This window comes from Peromyscus eremicus, chromosome 6 (assembly GCF_949786415.1).
Source record: "Peromyscus eremicus chromosome 6, PerEre_H2_v1, whole genome shotgun sequence".
NCBI lineage: Eukaryota > Metazoa > Chordata > Mammalia > Rodentia > Cricetidae > Peromyscus > Peromyscus eremicus.
Window position 1 is genome coordinate 1619301 of NC_081421.1, and position 21032 is coordinate 1640332.

The window sequence follows — 21032 nt, forward strand, 5'->3', positions numbered from 1 at the left end:
TGTGAATCAGGGTCATTAAAATTTCTTTCTTCTGAAATGACACTTGTTATAAAACCTTGCAAAGACATTTGAAAACAAGGTATTGTGGAGGTTACTAACAGTGTCAACATAGTCCTTAGCTAGTTACTATTTCATTTGCATGTTCATTTTTCTTATATTTGCTTTGGTTTATCCCTTTAGGAATGGCAGAATTCTATCCAGAAGAATGCGGGCCTTGCATTTATTGAACTCATCAATGAAGGAAGGTAATTAATTTTACACTTTCTGGGAAACTAGACAGTGTGTATTTGATTCCACTGGGCAACTGCTCTTTCATACCATCTGTTCTATAAATTGTAAGAAAATAGCTTTGAATTAAATAATTTAACATGTAGGTACTTAAATTTTAAATTAACAAATTTTAGGTGTTAAGTATTTAGGTTTTGGATACAAAGTATATATGAAATAATATTAGATTCATGATGTTTTGTGAGATTTGAGCCACATCTTACTGAGTAGTGAAGTTGTGTTAGACAGCTCAAGTGAATCCAGTCTGCAGTCCCATCTGCCACCCCATCTGTTTTCAGTCTAAGCTCCGTGTTTACACTTGAGCCCTTATCGGTTCACATGAAGTGGCTTCTTCTGATCCTGTCATGCAGTTGGTACCTGACCGGATGTATAAGGAATGTTCAACACAGAAGGTGTAACAGCCTTAGTTAGGAGTGTCTGTTCCCATTGTTAATGATGCCATAGATGATATTTTGTTTGAAACCATTGTTGTATTTGTCACTGTCATGTGTGGTTGTTTACTATGATTTTTGCAGTGCTTTATGGGTGGTATAAGGTTGCTAGAGCTGTCACTGTTTGATATGTCTAGTTTCTATCAATCCAAGGCACACAACCATTACAAGTTGGATTTCTTGTATAATATAGTGCATTCTATGGAAAATAATTACTAAATATTTGGTATGATGTTTGCTTTTTTGGAACAAGCTTTACATAGATTAATAAGGAAGTAATGCTTATAGTATAAGAACTTGACTTTTTCTTCAAGAAATAATGATCCTTCAAAAGTAGTTTATATGTGGCATCAAAACACAGTTTTTAGTATTGCTCTGCTTTCTTCCATCACTGCACTCTATCCTGAGAAACTATCTCTGTTTGTATAGTATCTTATTGCACATTTCTTCTTTTGATATGCATAAGCAATGTTTTCATCATAATACAGCTCTGAAACTTAAAATAAGCTTTATGCTTACTGCAGTGTTAAAAAATGAAGGAAATTGTAGGAATTGATAATAGGGAAAGAGAGATGGCTTAGGGGTTAACAGGACTGGCTGGCTGATCTTCCAGAGGACCCAGGTTCAATTCCCAGCACCCATATGATGGTTCACAACCATCTTTTACTCCAGTTACAGTGAATGATGCCCTCTTCTGGACTCTGTGAGCATCAAAAATGAGAAAAATTATTTTACTGTCAATAACACTTGTTAGAGCGAAGGGAGCTGAACTTCTAGTGCTTTAATTAGATTATATTTATTGACAGAAAAGAATGATGCTAGAAAATTTGCTAATATCAAAGACATAAAGCTTCTTGAAGTTTCCTTTTCCAGTAGTAGTTTAGGGTTTACTTTATATTGAGAGGAATTGAAAATAAAGAAAATACTGATCACTTTTTTAAATAATTAAATCAGAAACTCTCTCCAATAATTCATTGTTCCATACAAGCATTGCCACATAGAGGGAGGAATATTATAATCCTAGTTGAAGGTGATCTTAGTATTGACAAGATAGTTTTCAGGATGAAAATTTTGATCATTTAAAAGCATAGAACATGCATGAGGGGAATATCTGCTATTGTAAGTTAAGCTACAGTGCTTCAAGGTGGCCTTTATTGTAAAATGGCTTTTATCTTGACAACATGTTTAAGGCTGAAGGAACCATGCCAGTGGGAAGAGAATGCCATCTTAAATTTGACCTGAGACACAGTTAAACGACATCTAGACTCGGGGAGAAGAAAACTCTAGAACTGAAGATGGAACTCAATAGACACTTCCTGCCTAGCATTCCAGAAACCTAGTGTTTGAATCTTAGCAGCACATAAGTTAGGCGTGGTGGAACATGCTTGTAATACCACATCTGCACAGAGGTGCACAGAGGACGATTAGAAGTTCAAGGTGATGCTGAGCCACACAGTAAAGCTAGTCTAGAATACACAAAACTTTGTCTTAAAAATCAAGCAATAAGCCGGGCGGTGGTGGTGCACGCCTTTAATCCCAGCACTTAGGAAGCAGAGGCAGGCGGATCTCTCTGAGTTCAAGGCCAGCCTGGGCTACAGAGTAAGTTCCAGAAAAGAAGCAAAGCTACACAGAGAAACTCTGTCTCGAAAAACCAAAAAAAAAAAAAAATCAAACAATAACTTGTAGACTTGTAGACAATGATAACAGTGCAAAGGCCTGGAGGCATGCGGTAAGGAGGAGGAGGTTTTCCCAGTCATCCCACAGCTACTGGATCTAGTGCCACAGGCTCCAGCAACATAGGGTCCTGTCATGAGAGAACTTGGGTTCTGGGTGCTGGGAAGTCATTATTGAGGATTAGGCATTGTGTGCAGTGTGATGCACAGATTCAAGAGTTCAGCATGGAACCAGACTACCCTGTGAGTCTTCAGGCATCTTTTTAAGGATGATGTAGCTATGAGAATGGAAGACATGGACACATTAGAAAGTATCATTTGGAAATTAGATCAAGAAGATTGTGATGATAGAGAGAAGAGAAAAAAACAAAGACAGCCTGGTTTCTGGTTTTGATAAATGGGTGTCATGTACTAAAGGTCCAGCTCGCCTAGGGAGAGCAGTGCAGGAGGGGCATTGTTTGATGAGAAGTGCTTTTGAGTTGGGCTACACTGAACCTGTGAAATGCCCAGTTACAGAGGTTCAGAAGTTATCAAAGTACTTGGATCCTGAGCTCTTCAGAAAGCAAGCTGGAAGGGTTTTAGATGAGTGGGAACTCAAAGGCAAGCTTCTAGTGCATGGAACTCATCTCTTTCCCCACATCTCCATGTGTTTGCCTCTTTTTTTGTTTGTTTGTTTTTTCAAGACAGGGTTTATCTGTGTAGCTTTGGTGCCTGTCCTGGATCTTGCTCTGTAGACCAGGCTGACCTCAAACTCACAGAGATCCACCTGCCTCTGCCTCCCAAGTGCTGGGATTAAAGGTGCACCACCACTGCCTGACCTCTCTCTGTGTTCTGGAGTTAGCTTAGATACAACCCTATCACAGACATTCCCATGAACAACCACCTGCATGACATCATCTCCAGTTATCTTTGTCACCAGTTTACAGGTCTCCACCCTAAAATTCTTTCCTTAAAACTTAAATTGTATTTGCTATCTTAGATGTATATAGACCACCACATCTCTGCAACCTGGAATAGTGCCCTAGTATGTATTAGAAATTAGAAGTATTTATGAAAAGATGAAGAATAGTGAGCAAATTGTTAAAATGGCCAGTGTTGAAAAGACAGGAGAGAAGTGACTAAGGAAACCTCAGAGCTTGTGGGATGGTTTGGATAAGTCTAAAGTGCGGTCTGTATTTATAATCTAGTGTTTTCTCTTACAGTCCAAGGTTGGTGGAAAAAAGGCTTGAGCACATTCCCCTTTCTCTTCACTGAGCCTGTAAAGTAGACTCCTTTTCCCCTGCTCCCCAACTCCTTTCCTTCCTCTTGGGCCATACTCAAAATGGCTTAGTGCTAGGAATTGCTCACTGGCCATGTGTTTCTTATGGCTATTTTCACAGTGCCTAGTCAGATATGGCACACACATATTATTTATGCCCAAGTTCACATATCAGCTCTTCCACTGGAAAATGCTTTTACTATAAGCATTTAACATAATCATACCCTGACATTATTTTAGAGAAGGATCTAAAATGTGGTAGCACCTATTTCTCTGAAGGTTGAAAATAATGCATGTGACATTTATAATAGCTGCTGATATACAGACACTTAGGATGAGAGGCTCCATTTGTGTTGTTACATATTATACATACTCAGAATTCTCTGGTTCCCATCTATAGTTTGGGTCATTTTTCAATTTTCTCTTGCAAAATCAAAATAGTTTTTGTTTGTTTGTTGGGTTTTTTGTTTGTTTGTTTGTTTGTTTTTCGAGACAGGGTTTCTCTGTGTAGTTTTGGTGCCTGTCCTAGATCTCACTCTGTAGACCAGGCTGGCCTCGAACTCACAGAGATCTGCCTGGCTCTGCCTCCCAAGTGCTGGGATTAAAGGTGTGAGTCACCACTGCCCAGCTTCAAACTCAAAATGTTAAAACTGGTTTCCAAAGGCCAGTATGTAGATGACCATTCAGTTCTTAGAGTAAAAGCACATACCTCTGTGTATCTGCTACTGTAACTACTCACTCACTCACTGTGTGCTACACACAAACTCAGTACTTCGCGTGTGTGGTACCTCATTTGTCTGGACACAGAACATAGTTCCTAACTCTCAGCTTGACTGTTGGGCTGTCCATTTATTTGCCTGGTAGGAATGGAAATAAAAACCTCCAAGTGGAAATTGTTATAAATGTTTATCTTTCTTAACAGCTACATCCATTAATACAGTCCATCAATCACAGCCTGAGAAAGCATGTGTGAGTCATCTACAATTAACAGGAAAAACCAGCTGATGAATGCGCAGCTGAACTAAAGCACACCCAGGACAGCCTGGAATTATACTCTGGATCATTTAAAGGAATCTAACAAAGAATCTTTATTATTAAAACAAAGCAAGGTTAATGGAATGTAAAATTACCTATAATATCTTGGCAATAATAATTAGAATTTAAATTATTAAAATATGAAATGAAGAGGAAGTATATAAGGAAGACATTTTTTAAATATGGGATGTGAGTAATTCTTTGAAATGAATTCATCTTTTCCCTAAATAAAGTTCTATCACCCTTTTGAAAGGAATATCAGATATAGTTAATGAATATCAGATACAATTAATGAATTCACTGTAAAAATGCAGGATGTTTATGTTCACTGCTGATATAACCTGGGCTCACAATGTTCCAGTTTTCATTTTATGAAAGGTAAAAGATAAACTTTAAGCCTTTAGGATCTTAAGAGGCGGAACTTAATCCAGGTGTAGCTGTTTGCATGCCATTTAACATTTAAACTGTCAAGGTTTTGTTTGAGTTTGTTTCTCCAGCAGACACAGTCAGTCACTCACACTGAATCTCTCTCTCTCTCTCTGTCTCTGTCTCTGTCTCTCTTTCTCTGTCTCTCTCTCTCTCTGTCTCTCTGTCTCTCTCTTACACACACACACACACACACACACACACACACACACACACACACACACACCAGCAATTTCCAAAGCTGTAATCTCTGAATCATTTCCTTGGAGCTGATGTTTTAGTTTAGTTTTTAACCATGAGTCTGTGGAAACTTGAAAACAAAAGTTCTTTCTCTGTATTGTTTCATCTAGAGACCTAATAAGACCTTTTTCTTACTATTCTGTGTGTGTGTGTGTGTGTGTGTGTGTGTGTGTGTGTGTAAAATATTTAGTGCTGAATTTTCTAAGTAAATGATTAAAAACTGTCTTGTGCTTTATAAAATTACTGTGTAGTTCTATTTTTGACTTGAACATTTTAGACAATGTTGACAAAGTATGTTTATTCAAAGCTGAAGAAAGTCCCATTTAATACAGATTAAATTTCACATACTAGGGAAACGCATTTCACATTTACTTGTGGTAATTTGCTTTATGTTTTTATAACAAAACACTGGAATCTGGCTGGTTTATAAGCAAAAATTTTTTGTCCCATCGTTCTCAGTGCTGGGAAGTCCAAGATCAAGGCTCCAGCATCTGGCAAGGGTCTTTTTGCTCCGTGCTCCCAAGGGTAAAATGGAAAGACAGGATGAGGAAGAGCAAGGGGAGGAGTGGTCTTGGTTTTGTAACAAACCTACTCTTGCAATAACATTAATCTATTCATAAGGCCACAGCCCTGAAGACCTATTAACCTCTTAAAGCCCCTACTTTTAACACTGTTGCAACAGGGTTAAGATTCAGGCTCATAAACTTTAGGAAACATTCAAACCACGGTGATCTTCAATCTTATTTGAATTATATTTTAACCATATTTAAAATATTTCTCCAGATACACTTGTATTTAGATATTTTTAACTTTTGAGAGAAAAAAATTTAAAATGTAATTCTGTCTTAACCACCCTCACTCAAGGCCAAGGTTCTGAGCTTTCCTCCACATATCAGGGAAATATAATAATCAAGTTCTAAGTTGAGTAGTTCATGTGTTGGTACACAGAAAGCACAAAGGTGATTTTCCTCAATTTTACACACTATTTAAAAGCCAACATTACTACTTTATAACACTGCCCCATCTGGGGAAAGACTAAGAAAAGGGTTTTATTGTTTATCAACTGTTAGTTTAACATAACATACACACACAGGTAACCCTGAAGGTCTCAGCACCTATTACCTACACAGCATTGAAGACCCAGCTCACTGAAGACTTAGAAAGCACAACTTACTTGTTTAGTTTCGGTATGGAGAGAAATACTTTTACACATATTTCTTCTGTCCTACTAACTTAGAATTGAGAAATTTGGTTTTAACTTGAAGAAAAACTAACCCATTCAAGGATATCCTAGGCAAGGTATTGCTAAGTGCTAAATAATCATGTTAAAGCTCCAGTGGTGTGACTACAGAGCACTTGTTTTAGGAGAGGGACTCAGAGCCACACAGGCACAGGTTAAGATTACAGAAACATAAGTGACCCTGGTGCTCACTGGAAGGACAGATAGAGCCCCACCTTCCTCATCATAAGTAGCAAATGTAGGCAAAATCAAGATTGGATTGTTATCTCTGTGGTTTATATTAGTTACCTATGCATGTTTTCATGACTTGAGTGCTGACCAGTAATTTAGTTACTGCTTAGTACTGATAGGGGTTTATGAAAGTTATCTATGTATCTTTGAGCATGTGCAACTTTTATAATTTTTCCTTTTTTCTTATAAAGAAGACATCAATACAACAAATTATACCATTATCTAGACTTCTGTATTTGTAGCATAATGGAAGAAAAGTAGTGAACTTCACTCACTAAAGAGCAGAAGGGATGTTAATAAAGTATTTAGATATTTAATGAATAAAATACCAATTTTATGTTCCTAACCTTTCAGAAATATAAAGTGCTTCCCAGGTCATCTTATGAGACCTCCTACCCTTTACAACAGCATCAAAGGCATTTCAAGAAATAAAACTTCCTATCAGTACCGTTGTTGGTTGTTTTTACTCTTTTGGGGGGCCCACCACCCAGCTCCCAAATAAATCATACATAGAAGTTTATTATTACTTACAAATGCCTGGCCTTAGCTTGGCTTGTTTCTAGTCAGCTTTTCTTACCATAAATTATTCAGTCTACCTTTTGCCTCTGGGCTTTTTCTTTTTCTTACTTCTTTCCTTTTCTTTTCCTTTTCTTACTTCTTTCACTCTTACTCTGTGGCTGGCTGTGTGGCTGAGTGACTGGCGCCTGATGTCCTTCTCTCCTCCTTTTCTTGCTCCCATCATAAACAGGTGCATCATCTATACATGGACTCGTATATCATATCCAGCAACTTGTGGAAATAATTCTACAAGAAAACTTGTAGTCAAAAATTTAGAGTTGGTGTGACATTCAAAACTGTTACATGATGCTCCACATGCACAGACTGAAAAACACACTTGTGAGTGAGCATTTTCAGAGATTCAATACAGTGTGGAGTCATGATGCTCATTCTTAAATTAGGACTGAAAGTGAACTTCCTGAACACAGTGATGACTACAGAAGCACAGCCAACACCTTGCCTAGTGGAGACAGACTACTTCTTCTGAAGAGCCAAAGTGTGGTGATACATTGTGTACCCTAATAAAGCCTGCCTGAGGATCAGAGGGCAGAGCCAGCCACTAGATTAGACAGAGGCCAGACAGTGGTGGCACACACCCTTAATCCTATCACCCGGGAGGCAGAGATCCATCTGGATCTCTGTGAGTTCAAGGCCACACTGGAAACAGTCAGGCAGTGGTGACACACACCTTTAATCCCAGTACTGGGATGCACACACTCCTTTAATCCCAGGAAGTGACCTTAGGGCAGAGAAAGGTTTATAAGGCATGAGGAAACAGGAACTAAGGCAGTTCTGCTGAGACCCTTTTGGTTGAGGACTCAGAGGCTTTCAGTCAAAGGATTCCTGGAGTTGGTGAGGTTATAGGTGGTGGCTGTGGCTTGCTCTGCTTCTCTGATCTTTCAGCTTTCACTCCAGTATTAGGCTCCAGGATTTTTATTAAAAGACCATCTAAGATTCAAACAACACCAATGCAAGGCAAGGATTTTTTTAATCACTCAGCACTTGTATTGGGCATTTGACCAGAGGTCTCACCTCATTCATTTAGAGAGGCAATCCCATGGCCAAACAAGGTACTAGAACTACTAAATGAATCAAGAAAATAGATAGGATATAAGATCAGTATTCAAATATTATTTGATAGCATGCTTATAAAAGAATCAAATCAAAAGTAAAGTGAAATACTTAAGACTATCCTCTTAATGTACACAAAATAATTGTACAATAAAACTACAATGTATTTTATATAAACTAAAAATTTAATAAATGTGCAACTCTTCTCTGCCCATGGATCTTTCTAAACTGATAACTCAGGCCTAAAGTCCTTGGAGGATTTTTTAGTTGTTGATGATGATGTTGCTTTATATTGTTTTTTGTAGAGATTGACAAGCTGATTTAAAATTTTCCATGAAAGAGCAAAGGGACTATGATAGAATATAACTAGGTTAGATGACTTACCCTACTTGATTTTAAGACTTCTGGCAGGCCAAGCCTGAAAAGACTGCTACACATGCAGCCTAAGACATAGTCGTAAATGTGCTTTAAATATTCTAAGTTGTTGTTCCCTAACTCAGTTGAGAGGTCCTCCAGTGTGAAGTTTGTAGATGGCTGTGTTGTATTGCAATGGTAACTGCTAAATGCCAAGTTGGTGCAGTATTGGTGTAAAGGTAGAAAGATCAATGAGACAGAGGGAGAATTTGTATCTTACAAGTCAGTGAGGAAGTCAGGCTCTGCATCTTCAGGCTGCACCACTTTCCTGGGCAGGCCCCTTGAGTCCTTTGGATTTCGTAGGCTGATGGGAGATTGTTCTATGCCACTTGAGGCATGAAGAGTCCAACCTGAATAGTTCTTGGGCTTGTAAAATTTGTCACCAGTGCCTGTGGAAGTCCATGGCCTCAGTTCTCTGTGCCAGTTACACAAATACAATCTATAAGAACTGCAGTATTCCTTCAGTTGGTGACCATCTTCCTGGTACCAAATTCCTAGACTGGCCAGGCCAGATGGAAAGCTCCCAACCTTTAAACCTGCATGGTTTGTGCTTCTCTGACATTGATGGATATGCTCATCTTCAGTCTGCTGAGGCATTTGTTTGATGTGAGTTGCAGCATCTTACTGCCAGAGTTGGGGATAAGGCTTGTAGGGTAATGTAGAGCTGGTAAGTATTATATCAAACAAACACCACATTCTGCCTAGAACCCTGGTAAGCTGCTCACATTCATCTCTTTAGTTAATTCTCACACATAGAATTTTCCACACTTTACAGAAGACTACATAAACCAGAAGAGCAATAATTTGTTGAAGAGTTTTGTAAAACGGTGGGAGAGAGGCCTTGGTGGGTTGAGCCAAGGTGCCCCACGGCCAGTGAGGGAGACATGTCATGCAGACATGGTGGTCGGCAGTCAAGGAAGCATGGCAGAAAGTCAACTCACCATGCTGACACGGCTCCCACGTGGAAAGTTTTATTAAATGGGGAAGGTGGGGAGAAGAAAGAGAAAAAGGGCTGGGTCTGAGGAGAGGAGAAGAAGAGAAAGAGAAAAGGGAAGAAAAGGAAGGGAGGAGGTGTGCGCTACCTTGTGACTAGAGAGGAAGGAAGAGAGAGAGAAGGGGGAGGGGTTTTCTCTTAAAGAGGATTTTATGTAAGATGATATTGTCAGGGTGCTGGGTGGGCTAGGGACAGGTCTGAATGCTAACAAATAGTGCCTTTCAGGAAGATGGTCAGAATGTATGATCTTTCATGAAAAGGGGAAAAAAGGAGGATGATGTGTGTATGTGTATATCTGTATATATATGCATACATAAGAATATATGTGTGAAATAAAATAGTGACTGAACAAAAGAGATAGCCATAAGATGCCACAGTTTATAAAATTTGAATATATACAAATTAATGAGCACTACATAGTTGATAATTCATTAACTCAAATATGACTTTAAGTTATATAGGAAAAATAATACTATGTACACATCCTTTAGTTGAGTTTATTGTTCATCATAGCATTATAATGATGCCAAAAAAAGAAAAGAAACAAGAATTTCAGTCTTAGGGGATATAAATAACAGAACTCCTTGGGCTGCAGGATATTGGACTTCCTTTGTGTATTAGAAAATATGCAGTCAAACTCTCACTAGAGCAGTCATTAAAAGATAATAAACAAAACAGTATTTGAATTGGGCAAAAAGTTCAGACACTACTAAAATCAGTATATAAATGGTCAACCACCATTTGGAAAGATGTACAAATTTTTTTTCATTTGAGAAATTCAGTTTTGAACCACAGTGAAACAGTGCTGTATACCCGCCAGTGTGGTAGAGTTAAACACAATATGGCAGGCATGCAGAATGTCCATCCACCTGGAAAATTGATTATTCAGAATCTTAGCAGGTCAAACATACACATACTTTATGACCCAGTTATTCTAAGCCTGGTTATAGGTCCAACAAAATGAAAGGTCTATGTTACGATGTGTGGGTGAATGTTCACAGCAGTTTTATTCATTTTAGCCAACATTGAAAATGATCAGATATCAATGAAAAAGTGGGTAATAACCAAATAATAGTGTAGCATCATAATGGAGTGCGCAGTCAGCAAATGAAAATCTTTCCCACTTATGACAGTCAACGAAAGACAAAATTATAGAAATAGAAACTGAATCACTGGTGCTACATATGGCAGTTTATATGAAATAGTTTGTTTGACTAAATTTATCAAAAGGTGCATTTAAAGTAAGTTAAATACTGTATACAAGTTAGATCTCTATGAAAGAGGTTAGAGGAAGATGGCTTAGTAGGTAAAAGCAGTGGTTGTGCAAGCCTCATAACTTGGGTTCAACTCTCAGAATATAGTGTGGAAGGAGACAACTAGTTTTCCAGAGTTACCCTCTGACATTCAAATGTGTACACCAGCACCTCAAGTGTGTGTGTGTGTGTGTGTACACTAAATAAAATAATAAACAGACAAATTTTAATCTACTCTTCATTACTTATAATGTGCAAATTATGCAACTAAACCCTGTCTTTATCTGGTCTTCCCTCCTGCTTGACACTGCACCAGGCACATGCTGTGTCCTGCTTATAGTGTATTTACCAACACAAAACAAACAAAAGCTTGATTCTACTTCTCTTACCTTTCTTCACTCTGAAAGCTGTTAAATGCTAACCTGGAGTGATGATCTCCTGAAAAGTCAAAGACACAACACTTGTTTCTTATGTAAATAAGAAGCTATTTGTGTTCCTCTAAAAGATAACAAATGAGGTACAGATCAAATAACTTATGCAAGGGACTCAGTCTGGTATGTAGTCACTTCTCTGTGTTCCTGACAAATAGTAAGGAGTCAGGAAATTTCACTTGGTTTTTGTCTTAGTTAGGGTTTCTGTTGCTGCAATGAAACACTGTGAGCAAAAGGCAAGTTGGGGAGGAAAGGGTTTATTAGACTTACACTTCAGCATTCTGTTCATCACTGACAGAAGTCAGGACAGGACTCAAACGGCTGGATCCTGGAGGCAGGAGCTGACACAGAGGGCATGGAAGGGTACTGCTTACTGGCTTGCTTCCCATGGCTTGCTAAACCCGCCTTCTTATAGAACCCAGAACCAACAGCCCAGGGATGACACCTCCCACCATGGGCTGGGCCCTCCCTCATTGATCACTAAATGAGAAAATGCCTTACAGCTGGATCTCAAGGAGGCATTTTCTCAGCTGAGGCTTCTTCCTCTGATGATTCTAGCTTGTGTCAAGTTGACACACAAAACTACCCAGTACAGTCTTATTGCTAGTATTTATATAAGTGATATTCAGATGGGGTTTGAAAGACTCTGGAGGAAGTGGAGAAAATTGAATACCTCACACAGCTCACCCAAGAGCACATATCTTCTGTGTTACCAATATAGTGGAATCAGTATTGTATGGTCTATGGCATATTGTATACGGTACATCTACAGATGTATACACATGTGCTTATAGACTGTTGTGCTATTTAGTCATCAGTGGAAAGGCAAAAGCAGTGGCACTACCTCTCATCTTCTGTAAAAGAAAAGTATTGTAGGTAGGGTTTCTCTAGTTCTTAAAACTTGTACTGGTAGATTGAACAATAAGAAATTAGATGTATTAAGACTCATTCACTGGGGCTGGAGAGATGGCTCAGAGGTTAAAAGCACTGACTGCTCTTCCAGAGGTCCTGAGTTCAATTCCCAGCACCCACATGGTGGCTTACAACTATCTGTAATGAGATCTGGTGCCCTCTTCTGTGTACATAATAAATAAATAAATCTTTTTTAAAAAAAAGACTCATTCACAATATTTACAACACAGTGGCAATCATCTTCCCTTCAGGAAGAAGCCATGTGATCACAGGAACACAGAATAGCTTGGAAACGTCACACGGAACCACATGCATGTCTTTCTTGTATCCTTGTATTATATTGTGGCTAGTTGTACTGTTATGCCTATTGGCTTTTATACTTTCTTCCAACTTCGTGTTTTATGGTCTTTATTTCTCCACTCTTATTAGTATTGAAAGTTAAGTGGGATAGAATGACACAAAGCAAGCTTCCTCTATAGCCCTGTCACGTCTCTGATCTTGAGCTTTTGTTGTTACAGTCCACAATCACTGTGCCATTTCTTCTCAGTCTTTCTTAACGTTGGCTCCTTCTCTTAGATACTAGAATCTGTTCTGCTTGATATGTACTCACAGAAATTAAGCCAACAAACATCTTAATTATTTAGCTGAGAATTAAAGCAGAATGGTGTAGTTATAACAAATATTTTTTTAACCATTGTCTTGACAAGACATAGAATCTTGAGTAACTACCAACTTTTTCAAAAATAAGGTTTAGAGAATGGAAAAGGTTTCATGGTCTATTTTTTAGCAGAATTTTGTTTGCTAAAACATTTGTTGTGTAAAGAGGATTTTGATAAATGGTAATGCTTTTAATGTTTTACTTTTAGTAGAATGTACCTTGAAAACAACTGTTCTAAACCAATATCTCAAGGTTATAGCTAACATGTCCTAAAAGAGCACTAACTTATTCTACTGTTCTCACAACAGCTTTCTAAATCAGTATTAAGAATAGTTTAATTATCTTAACTTCTTCAAAACATACTAACACACACACACACACACACACACACACACACACACACACACACGTGCACCCACAACTAAAGTAATGGGGCTATAGAGATGGCTCAGTGGTTAAAAACATTAAAACATTGGCTACTCTTGCAGAGGACACAAGTTTTATTCCCAGCACCCACATAGCAACTGACAACTATATATAACTCCAGTTCCAGAGGATAGGAATCCCTTTTCTGGCCCCTGAGGGCACTGCATGCACATGGTGCACAAACATACATGTAGACAAAACACTCATACACATACCTAAAGAGTAAAAATACTGAAAAAGAATTTAATGAAATAAGGAAACTGGCAACAATTTGCGTGAGTTTAAACTCGGCAATAACTTATCTGGATTTGACACTAAAAGAAACAACCAAAGAAAGATGCATTGAGCAATAGTTGCCAGAAATCAAACTTTATGTTTGCCAAAGGTCATGCATTACCAAGAAAGTAAGAGGATAACAGGGTTAGAACAAACACTTTTAATTAACGTGTGTGATAGTGGCTTAATATGAAGAACCTGTAACCCAAAGGTAAAAGGTCTAATGGTTCCAATTTAACAATGGGCAAAAGGCTCGATACAGGTATTTTTTTTTTTCCAAAGAAGATGTGGAAGTGATTATTGGGAAAATAAAAAGATGGTCAACATCATAAGTAATAGTAGAAATGTGGGTCAGGATGCGCTGGGGTATCACTACATATACCCTGCAGTTTTGGGAATGGCCACACAAATGCTGTTAGGGACTCGGGAATCCAAAAGGAACATTCACTCTAGAGAGGAGTTGAGTGACTCCTCAGAATTTAAACATAGACTTATAGTAAGACCAGAATTTTCACCTTTATGCATATCCTTAAGAGAATGAAAGGCAAATATTCACAGTAGCTCAAACTGGAAACAACCCATGTGTCTATGACCTGATGAATGCATAAAGAGAGTATAGTATGCCTTATGCAAAGAACAGAGTATCATTGGGCTCTTAAAAACGAGAGATGTACTGACACGTGCTACATGTGGATGGATGTAAAAATGCAGTATCTGAAAGAAGCCAGAAGAGTCCATGTTTATATGGTTTCATTTAAATAAAATGTCTAGAATAGGAAACTTCAAAGAGAAAGGTATGTGTTAGTACTTCTAAGACATGAGAACAGAACCAGCACTCTCTGCTGATGGGTGTGATTTGTTTCATTCAGTATTTTATATGGTACTTAAGGTTAATGGGTTGAAATGATAACTTGTGTCTGTGTTGCCTCTCAAAAACCTTGGTCAAAACAAATTGACTGTTAAATAAGACCAACCAATTTTTAGCATCAAGGAAACATGATTCTATGAGCTTCTTTATGGAGTAAAGCCTCTTAGATCTTAGAACTGCTTCCTACATAAAATAGGGTGGAAAATTATGAGCTACTGTGGTGAATGACTTTCCTTTTCCTCAGCATGAGTAAGCAGCAGGTTGGGGACACTGGGAAGACTCTCAGATAATTGGCATTTTTCTCTGTTGTGTCTGAGGCCAGTCTTTACTTACAATATAGCACCCACCCCATCTCTGCACTTGCTATTCCACTGTTCTGCTCCTGGGAATGAGACCTGTTAGCCAGCTGGATCAAGAGCCCTTCCTTCATGCTGTCTCCTCTTAACTTATTTATGTTTTGGAATCTTCAGTAATTTTCACATACTTGTTTTCTTTCCCCTTGCTTCAGCCTTAAGCATGTGCTCAGCAAAGGCACTGAGTTAAATCCTCACATGTTTCACATCCCTCTCTTGAAGCCTATTCATCTACAAACTGTAAGCCAATAACTTCATCAAGTTAGTGTTTGAAGTTTGTAGTTCTCTCCAGTCCTCTATGTATGTGTGTTTGTGTGTCTGTGTGTATGTGTTTGTGTGTGTGTGTCTGTGTGTGCATGTGTGTGGTATATGTGTCCCCAAAGGATGATAGGTCATCCTTTATTGTAGTCCATCTTATTTTTTGAAATAGAGTCCATCACTGATCCTGGAGCTCATCTGCTGTCTATTCTGTCTTGCCAGTGAACCCCAGGGGTTTCCTTTCTCTTCCCCCTCCCCCATGCTTAGATTATAGATGTATGCCACCTCACCTGGCTTTTATGTGGGTGCTGTAGATCCAAACTCAGGTCCTCCTAACCACACAGCAGTCACTTTTCCCAGGTCCTCTTTTGAAACTTTGTTCTGTGCCAGGACAGCATCACCATAGAGTATCTGTCCTCTGCAGTGATTTGGAGGTTACATCTGCATGTGGCAGGGTCTTCGTTTGAACAAATATTACTACTGGGAGCATCTCCATGTGTCCTTCATGAGCAATGCCTAGTTATTCAGGCCAGTTCTCATCACAGAGTAATTGTGTTTATTTCAGAGCAGAGACAAACATGGTTGTTGCAAAATTTTCTAACATGGTTGAACTTGAACTCAGAGCAATTGAGAATTTTTATTGCAACTCTGAAATAAAGGATCCATTCACTCAGCATTCTTGGTGGAAGATGCCATGCAGATTCTGCAGGTAATTTGTTGGGAAAATCTTAAAACAGGTTAATAAAATTCAACTTTGATAGATTAGAAAAATACTAACTATTCAGGCTTCTTAAAAATACATAATTTTAAAACTATATTTTGTCAACCTTTACAAAAGTCAGCATATGTAATAGTTTCTTCTTTGGCTTTTCTGTGATTGTCAATGAAGAGGACATGTGTAACTAGAAGTTTCTCCGGGTCCCGCCAAGCCCACTTATAAAATAATCTCTCAAAAGCTTATATTAATTATAACTGCTTGGCCATTAGCTCAGGCCTACCACTGACTAGCTCTTACATTTAAACTCAGCCCATTTCTGTTAATCTATATATTGCCACGTGTTCCATGGCTTTACCTGTGTGCCATTACATGCTGCTCCCTGGATGGTGGGCTGGCGTCTACTGACTCAGCCTTCCTCTTCCCAGAATTCTCCTTGTCTGGTAATCCTGCCTATACTTCCTGCCTAGCGTTTTATTAAACCAGTGTAGAAAAGCATTATTCCACAGCAGACATGTCTGCCATAAGCAGATCAAATGTAGTGGTGAATATAGGAGGAATTACTATGAGTTGGTGTTTCATAAATACATATTCAGGGTTTTTTTATGTGTTGGGGAGTCTGTGAATGTATTGTGTAATGTGCACATATGTAGGTGTGCATACATGCTTGTGGAAGAGGGAGAAGTGGAGTGTCTGTCTCTACTGTTCTCTGTTCTCTCTGTTCTCTGCCTTGGGAATGGGATCTCTTACTGAACCTCAAGTCGCCTTTTCAGCTAGGCTAGCTGGCCATTGAGCACTTGAAATCCACCTGTTTGGCTTCCAGTGGTTTACAGGTGCACACAGGGAAACCTGGCTTCTTAACTTCAAGTCCTGCTTGCAATACAAGTGCTCTGAGCCACTGAGCATGTCACAAGCCCCATAAACACAAATTCTAGGACAAAGTCAAGCCTGTGCCATGCTAATCGAAACTTAAGACAATTGAATAAGGAAGAGAGACTGATGTTATTAATAAACTATGAAAAGCAAAACTTTTGATCTTGAAAATAATACTTCAGATTAAAATCTCGGCATTGAATAACCTGGCAATGAATAAATATAAGCATTAAAACTGAATTTTTAAAAAGACCTAGGTAATATAGAGAGACTGAGAGTTGAGGATTCTCATACTTCATATATTAGAAGAAACTTGGTAAATTTGCTCTTTAATGGAAAGCCAGGAGTACTTGAAGTTAACTCTTCAAATATATATATTTTTAAGTCACATAATAATTCCTAGTTGCGAAGGGAAAGGTTAGAAGAATTGCTTGACAGTTAAGCACACCGCCTGCTCTTGCAGAGGACCGCGTTTAGTTCCAGCCTCTGTGTCGGGTGGTTGTGAGCCACACAACCACCTGTAACACCATCTCCAGGAGATCTGATGTCCTCTTCTGGTCTCCACAAGTACCCATAAACGTGTGAACTTACACACAGACACACACATTTACATATGATTAAAAAAGTAAAATATTTTTAAAATTTACAAAAAAAGTTTCACTGTTTTCAGCTGACTAACAAAATATGTTTAATTATTACTCAAAGGGTAATGGCACAAGTATTAAAAGTACATGTTTTACTTCTAAAATATTGGTTAATAAAGTCCAATATAAAAGTGAAATTATGAGTAGTTTTTCAGATTTTGACATGAAACAAGGTACTTCAGTTTACTTCTTCTTTTCACTTTCTTTTTATTTATTCTATGTGTCTTTTACATCATGTATCTTGACCCCATTCATTTTTCTATCCCTTTGCATCCACTCTTGCGCACACACACACACCCCAAAATAAAACATAAAGTAAGAGAAAAGGGGGGAAAAAGGGGGGGGAAATTAAAAATCTCATCATTGGAGCTGCAGTGTGACACAGTGAGTCACACAGTGAACTTCTTTGTCCATATATCTTTACTTGCAAGTGTTCATTGCAAAGAGTCATTGGTCTGGTTTGAGGCCTCTGGTTTCTGCTACACTATCAGTGCTGGGCCCTCACTGGGACTCTTCTTGACATCCCGATGGTGCCCTGTGTTGTGAAGATCCTGCAGCTTTGAGTCTGCAGGTCAGATCCCTTTATGTGTTCCTGCAGATCATAGATGGGGTGGATGTTGGGATGGGCGAAGTTCTGGACCTGGGCAGCTGCAGGGTTGGTCTGCCCACCAGTTGTCCCCTGTCCTCACTACCAGGGTGAGCTCTCCAGCACTGCCCCAGTTATCACCCTTGTAGCAGTGAGCGAGGGGTGGGGCCAGTTTTCCTGCTTTCAGACCCTCAGAGTGGGCTCTCCCACACCCACACCATCAGAGCCAGCTTTACTGTGTTTCCCAGGTGAGGTACAGAAGCCACTCTCCCTAGTTCTACAGCAAGTGAGGGGCAGGGATAGCCCTCCTGCTCTTATGACCCCAGGACCAGCTCCTCCACCTGTCTTGGGCATTGATGAGCAGGGGAGGGGGCACGGAAGGACATCTCTCTTCTGCCCATGCCACCACATGTCAGACAAGTAATGGAGACAGCGCCCCTCTGCCCAGCATCAGGACTGGGTCACTCTTATCTCCAACCATGAGCCAACTCTGCTGTGCTGTCTAGATGAGGAGCAGGGCTCACTTTCCTGAGTGCTGCAGCTGGTAAGAGAGAGGGTCTGCTGTGGGATGTTCTATGTGTCAAATGTGTTGCTCTGATGTCTGTTGCAGGCAGTAAGGGGCAGGGACTGGCTCACCCACACCTCTGCCAACATGGCTAGCTCTATTATGTTACTTAGGTGAGGTACAGGGCCTACTCTCCTGAGTGCTGCAGCTGGTGGGGAGCAGGAACAACTCTGCTGCTCTTGTGACCTCAGGGCCAGTTCTCCCACCTGCCTCAGGCATTGTTGATGGGGGAGGTCTAACTCTCCCTGCCCATATTACCACAAGACAGATGGGTGATGGGAACAGCCTCTCTCTTGCTCACCACCTTGGGGCTGGCTCACCCATACCTGCACTAACAAGGTTGGCAACATTGTGTTGCCCAGGAAAGGTGCAGGGCCTGCTCTCCCAAGTGTTGCAGCTGGTGGGGGTCTTACATTTAAAATGAAACAGTGATACTCCTGAGGATTCTGTCAGGGTAAAGAATTTTAACAGTTGGCCATGGTGGTTTCAGCCAATATAACTGCCACCATGAGCCAGAGATTGCTGCTTTCTCTCTGTGGTTCTCATTTGCCTGGATTTGCTAAGAAGTCCTTTGGTCTTATGGAATTTCTAGACCTGCCATTACCTGCTCAGTTGGTTTTTGAACTGAGACTTTCTCTGGACCTGGGGACTGGAGCATCTCTCTGGTCTCCAAGGCTTTTCATGTGATGTGGCCTGCAGCAATGACAGCTGACTCCAAAGAGAGAGTTCCAAAAAAGTCAATAGCTGCCAACCATCCTATGCCATTAACCCAAGTCACATGGCATTACTTCCTTATTCTGCTGAGCACAGGAAGCTACAGAGCAGGCCACTAAGAAAGTAGATGTGGGAATGTCAAAGTAATGCTGCAGAAGAGTGCCACCATTCTGGAAAGAACTGCCTCAAAGAAAGAAGTTAGCAGAAGACTGAGGGAGGGCCCCATGTGTCAGTCACAAGATCTCTAAGACAAGTCACTTTGAGGAAAGCAGGTGAAAGCAGATTGCTGAGCACACTAGCTCTACGAGAGAACAGGCTGGGGAGGCTGATAATGGTGGGGATACTCTACGGTCCATGCCACACACTGGAAACACAGCAGTATCTGCCTCTTAAGTTCTGAAGCTGGGGGAAGAGGGTGCAGGAAGGAGCATTTGACTGTCCATTATATTTGAAAAGCTTGAGTTTTTAAAGAAATGGCTTAATGTACCCTACTTTGCATTGCATTTGTTTAAAACTTTGTTTCATTATAGTTCTAAGAATTTAGAATCTCCTCATTTAGGAGCTTTAGGAGTCCTTCAGGCCTATCATTTGCCTAATTACAGTTGTAATTAAGGTATATCCTCTCCTTTATAATCTAGCTTTATATAAGTTTTATGCATAATTTTTGAAATAGTAAAATTGTATTCTTGTAAAGTAATTGGACACCCCTCCCAAGAAAAAAGCTATCATGAAACAGTAAATCCAATGGTATTTGTCGTTTCAGATTGCTGTGCCATGCTATGAAGGACCACATAGTCCGTGTTGCAAATGAAGCTGAGTTCATCTTGAACAGACAGAGAGCAGAGGATGTACATAAGCATGCAGAGTTTGAGGTAAGATTGTAAAGTCAACCATCACCCGTTTGGTACCTGACATATGACATACTTCAGGAGAAAATACCTCTGAAAGCATTTTAGGCCCTGCTTTTAAAGATTTTCCTCAGTGTCAATCAAAACACTGATACATTTGTACCTTGTCACTCTGTCATGTTCCTCACCATTGGGGAAGAGAGGCCTGACGTCATTCTCGGCTACTGTAAAGACAGAAACTTGAGATTCTAAAAACCTTGTTTTTAATCTATTAGAGCTTTACATAACAACTAGGTGTATGTGGATGCTTGGTGTGGTTTATGAATGGACTCATGTGGAGCTCAACAGATCTCCCAATTTCACTATTTTAAATACAGCAATTGTTCAGTATCTCAGGTCACTCAATTTTTGAAACAGTGTATTTCAGAAATACATAGATAGTCTAATAGTTGGCTTTCATAGGCTCCTAGTGGCCTTGGAATTAATAACTGCAAGAATTCATTTTCCTGGTGCATCATGCCAGTAAGTGAAGCTAAAGAAGAGAGCCTGCCATTCTAGCTTCCATTGGGTTTTTCTCTTAGTAGAGCAGCTCACTGAGTCATGCACATTGATGGACTAGGTCTGGTGATCTCTGACCGTGATAGCTGAAAAGCATGAGACAGAAAAATAGCTGTGGTCACTTTCAGACACACAGCCACAGCTTGATTGGTTAGATGGATAGCAGGTACTTGATGTACAGTACATTGTAAATACTGTATTTAAAAAAACTGCTTGAAACATCAGTTAAAAAAAA

At 39.5% G+C, this 21032-nt stretch overlaps 1 protein-coding gene across 3 annotated transcripts in view; it reads left to right on the forward strand.

The window, feature by feature from the left end:
• The window catches only part of Nbea (neurobeachin), a 547801-nt gene that overhangs the window by 280245 nt on the left and 246524 nt on the right, over nt 1-21032 (forward strand). For all 3 annotated transcript variants that reach the window (XM_059265100.1, XM_059265102.1, XM_059265101.1), the window contains exons 35-36: nt 181-245; nt 20155-20263. In XM_059265100.1, the coding sequence (XP_059121083.1) occupies nt 181-245; nt 20155-20263 (174 nt within the window). The remainder of the gene's footprint in view (nt 1-180; nt 246-20154; nt 20264-21032) is intronic.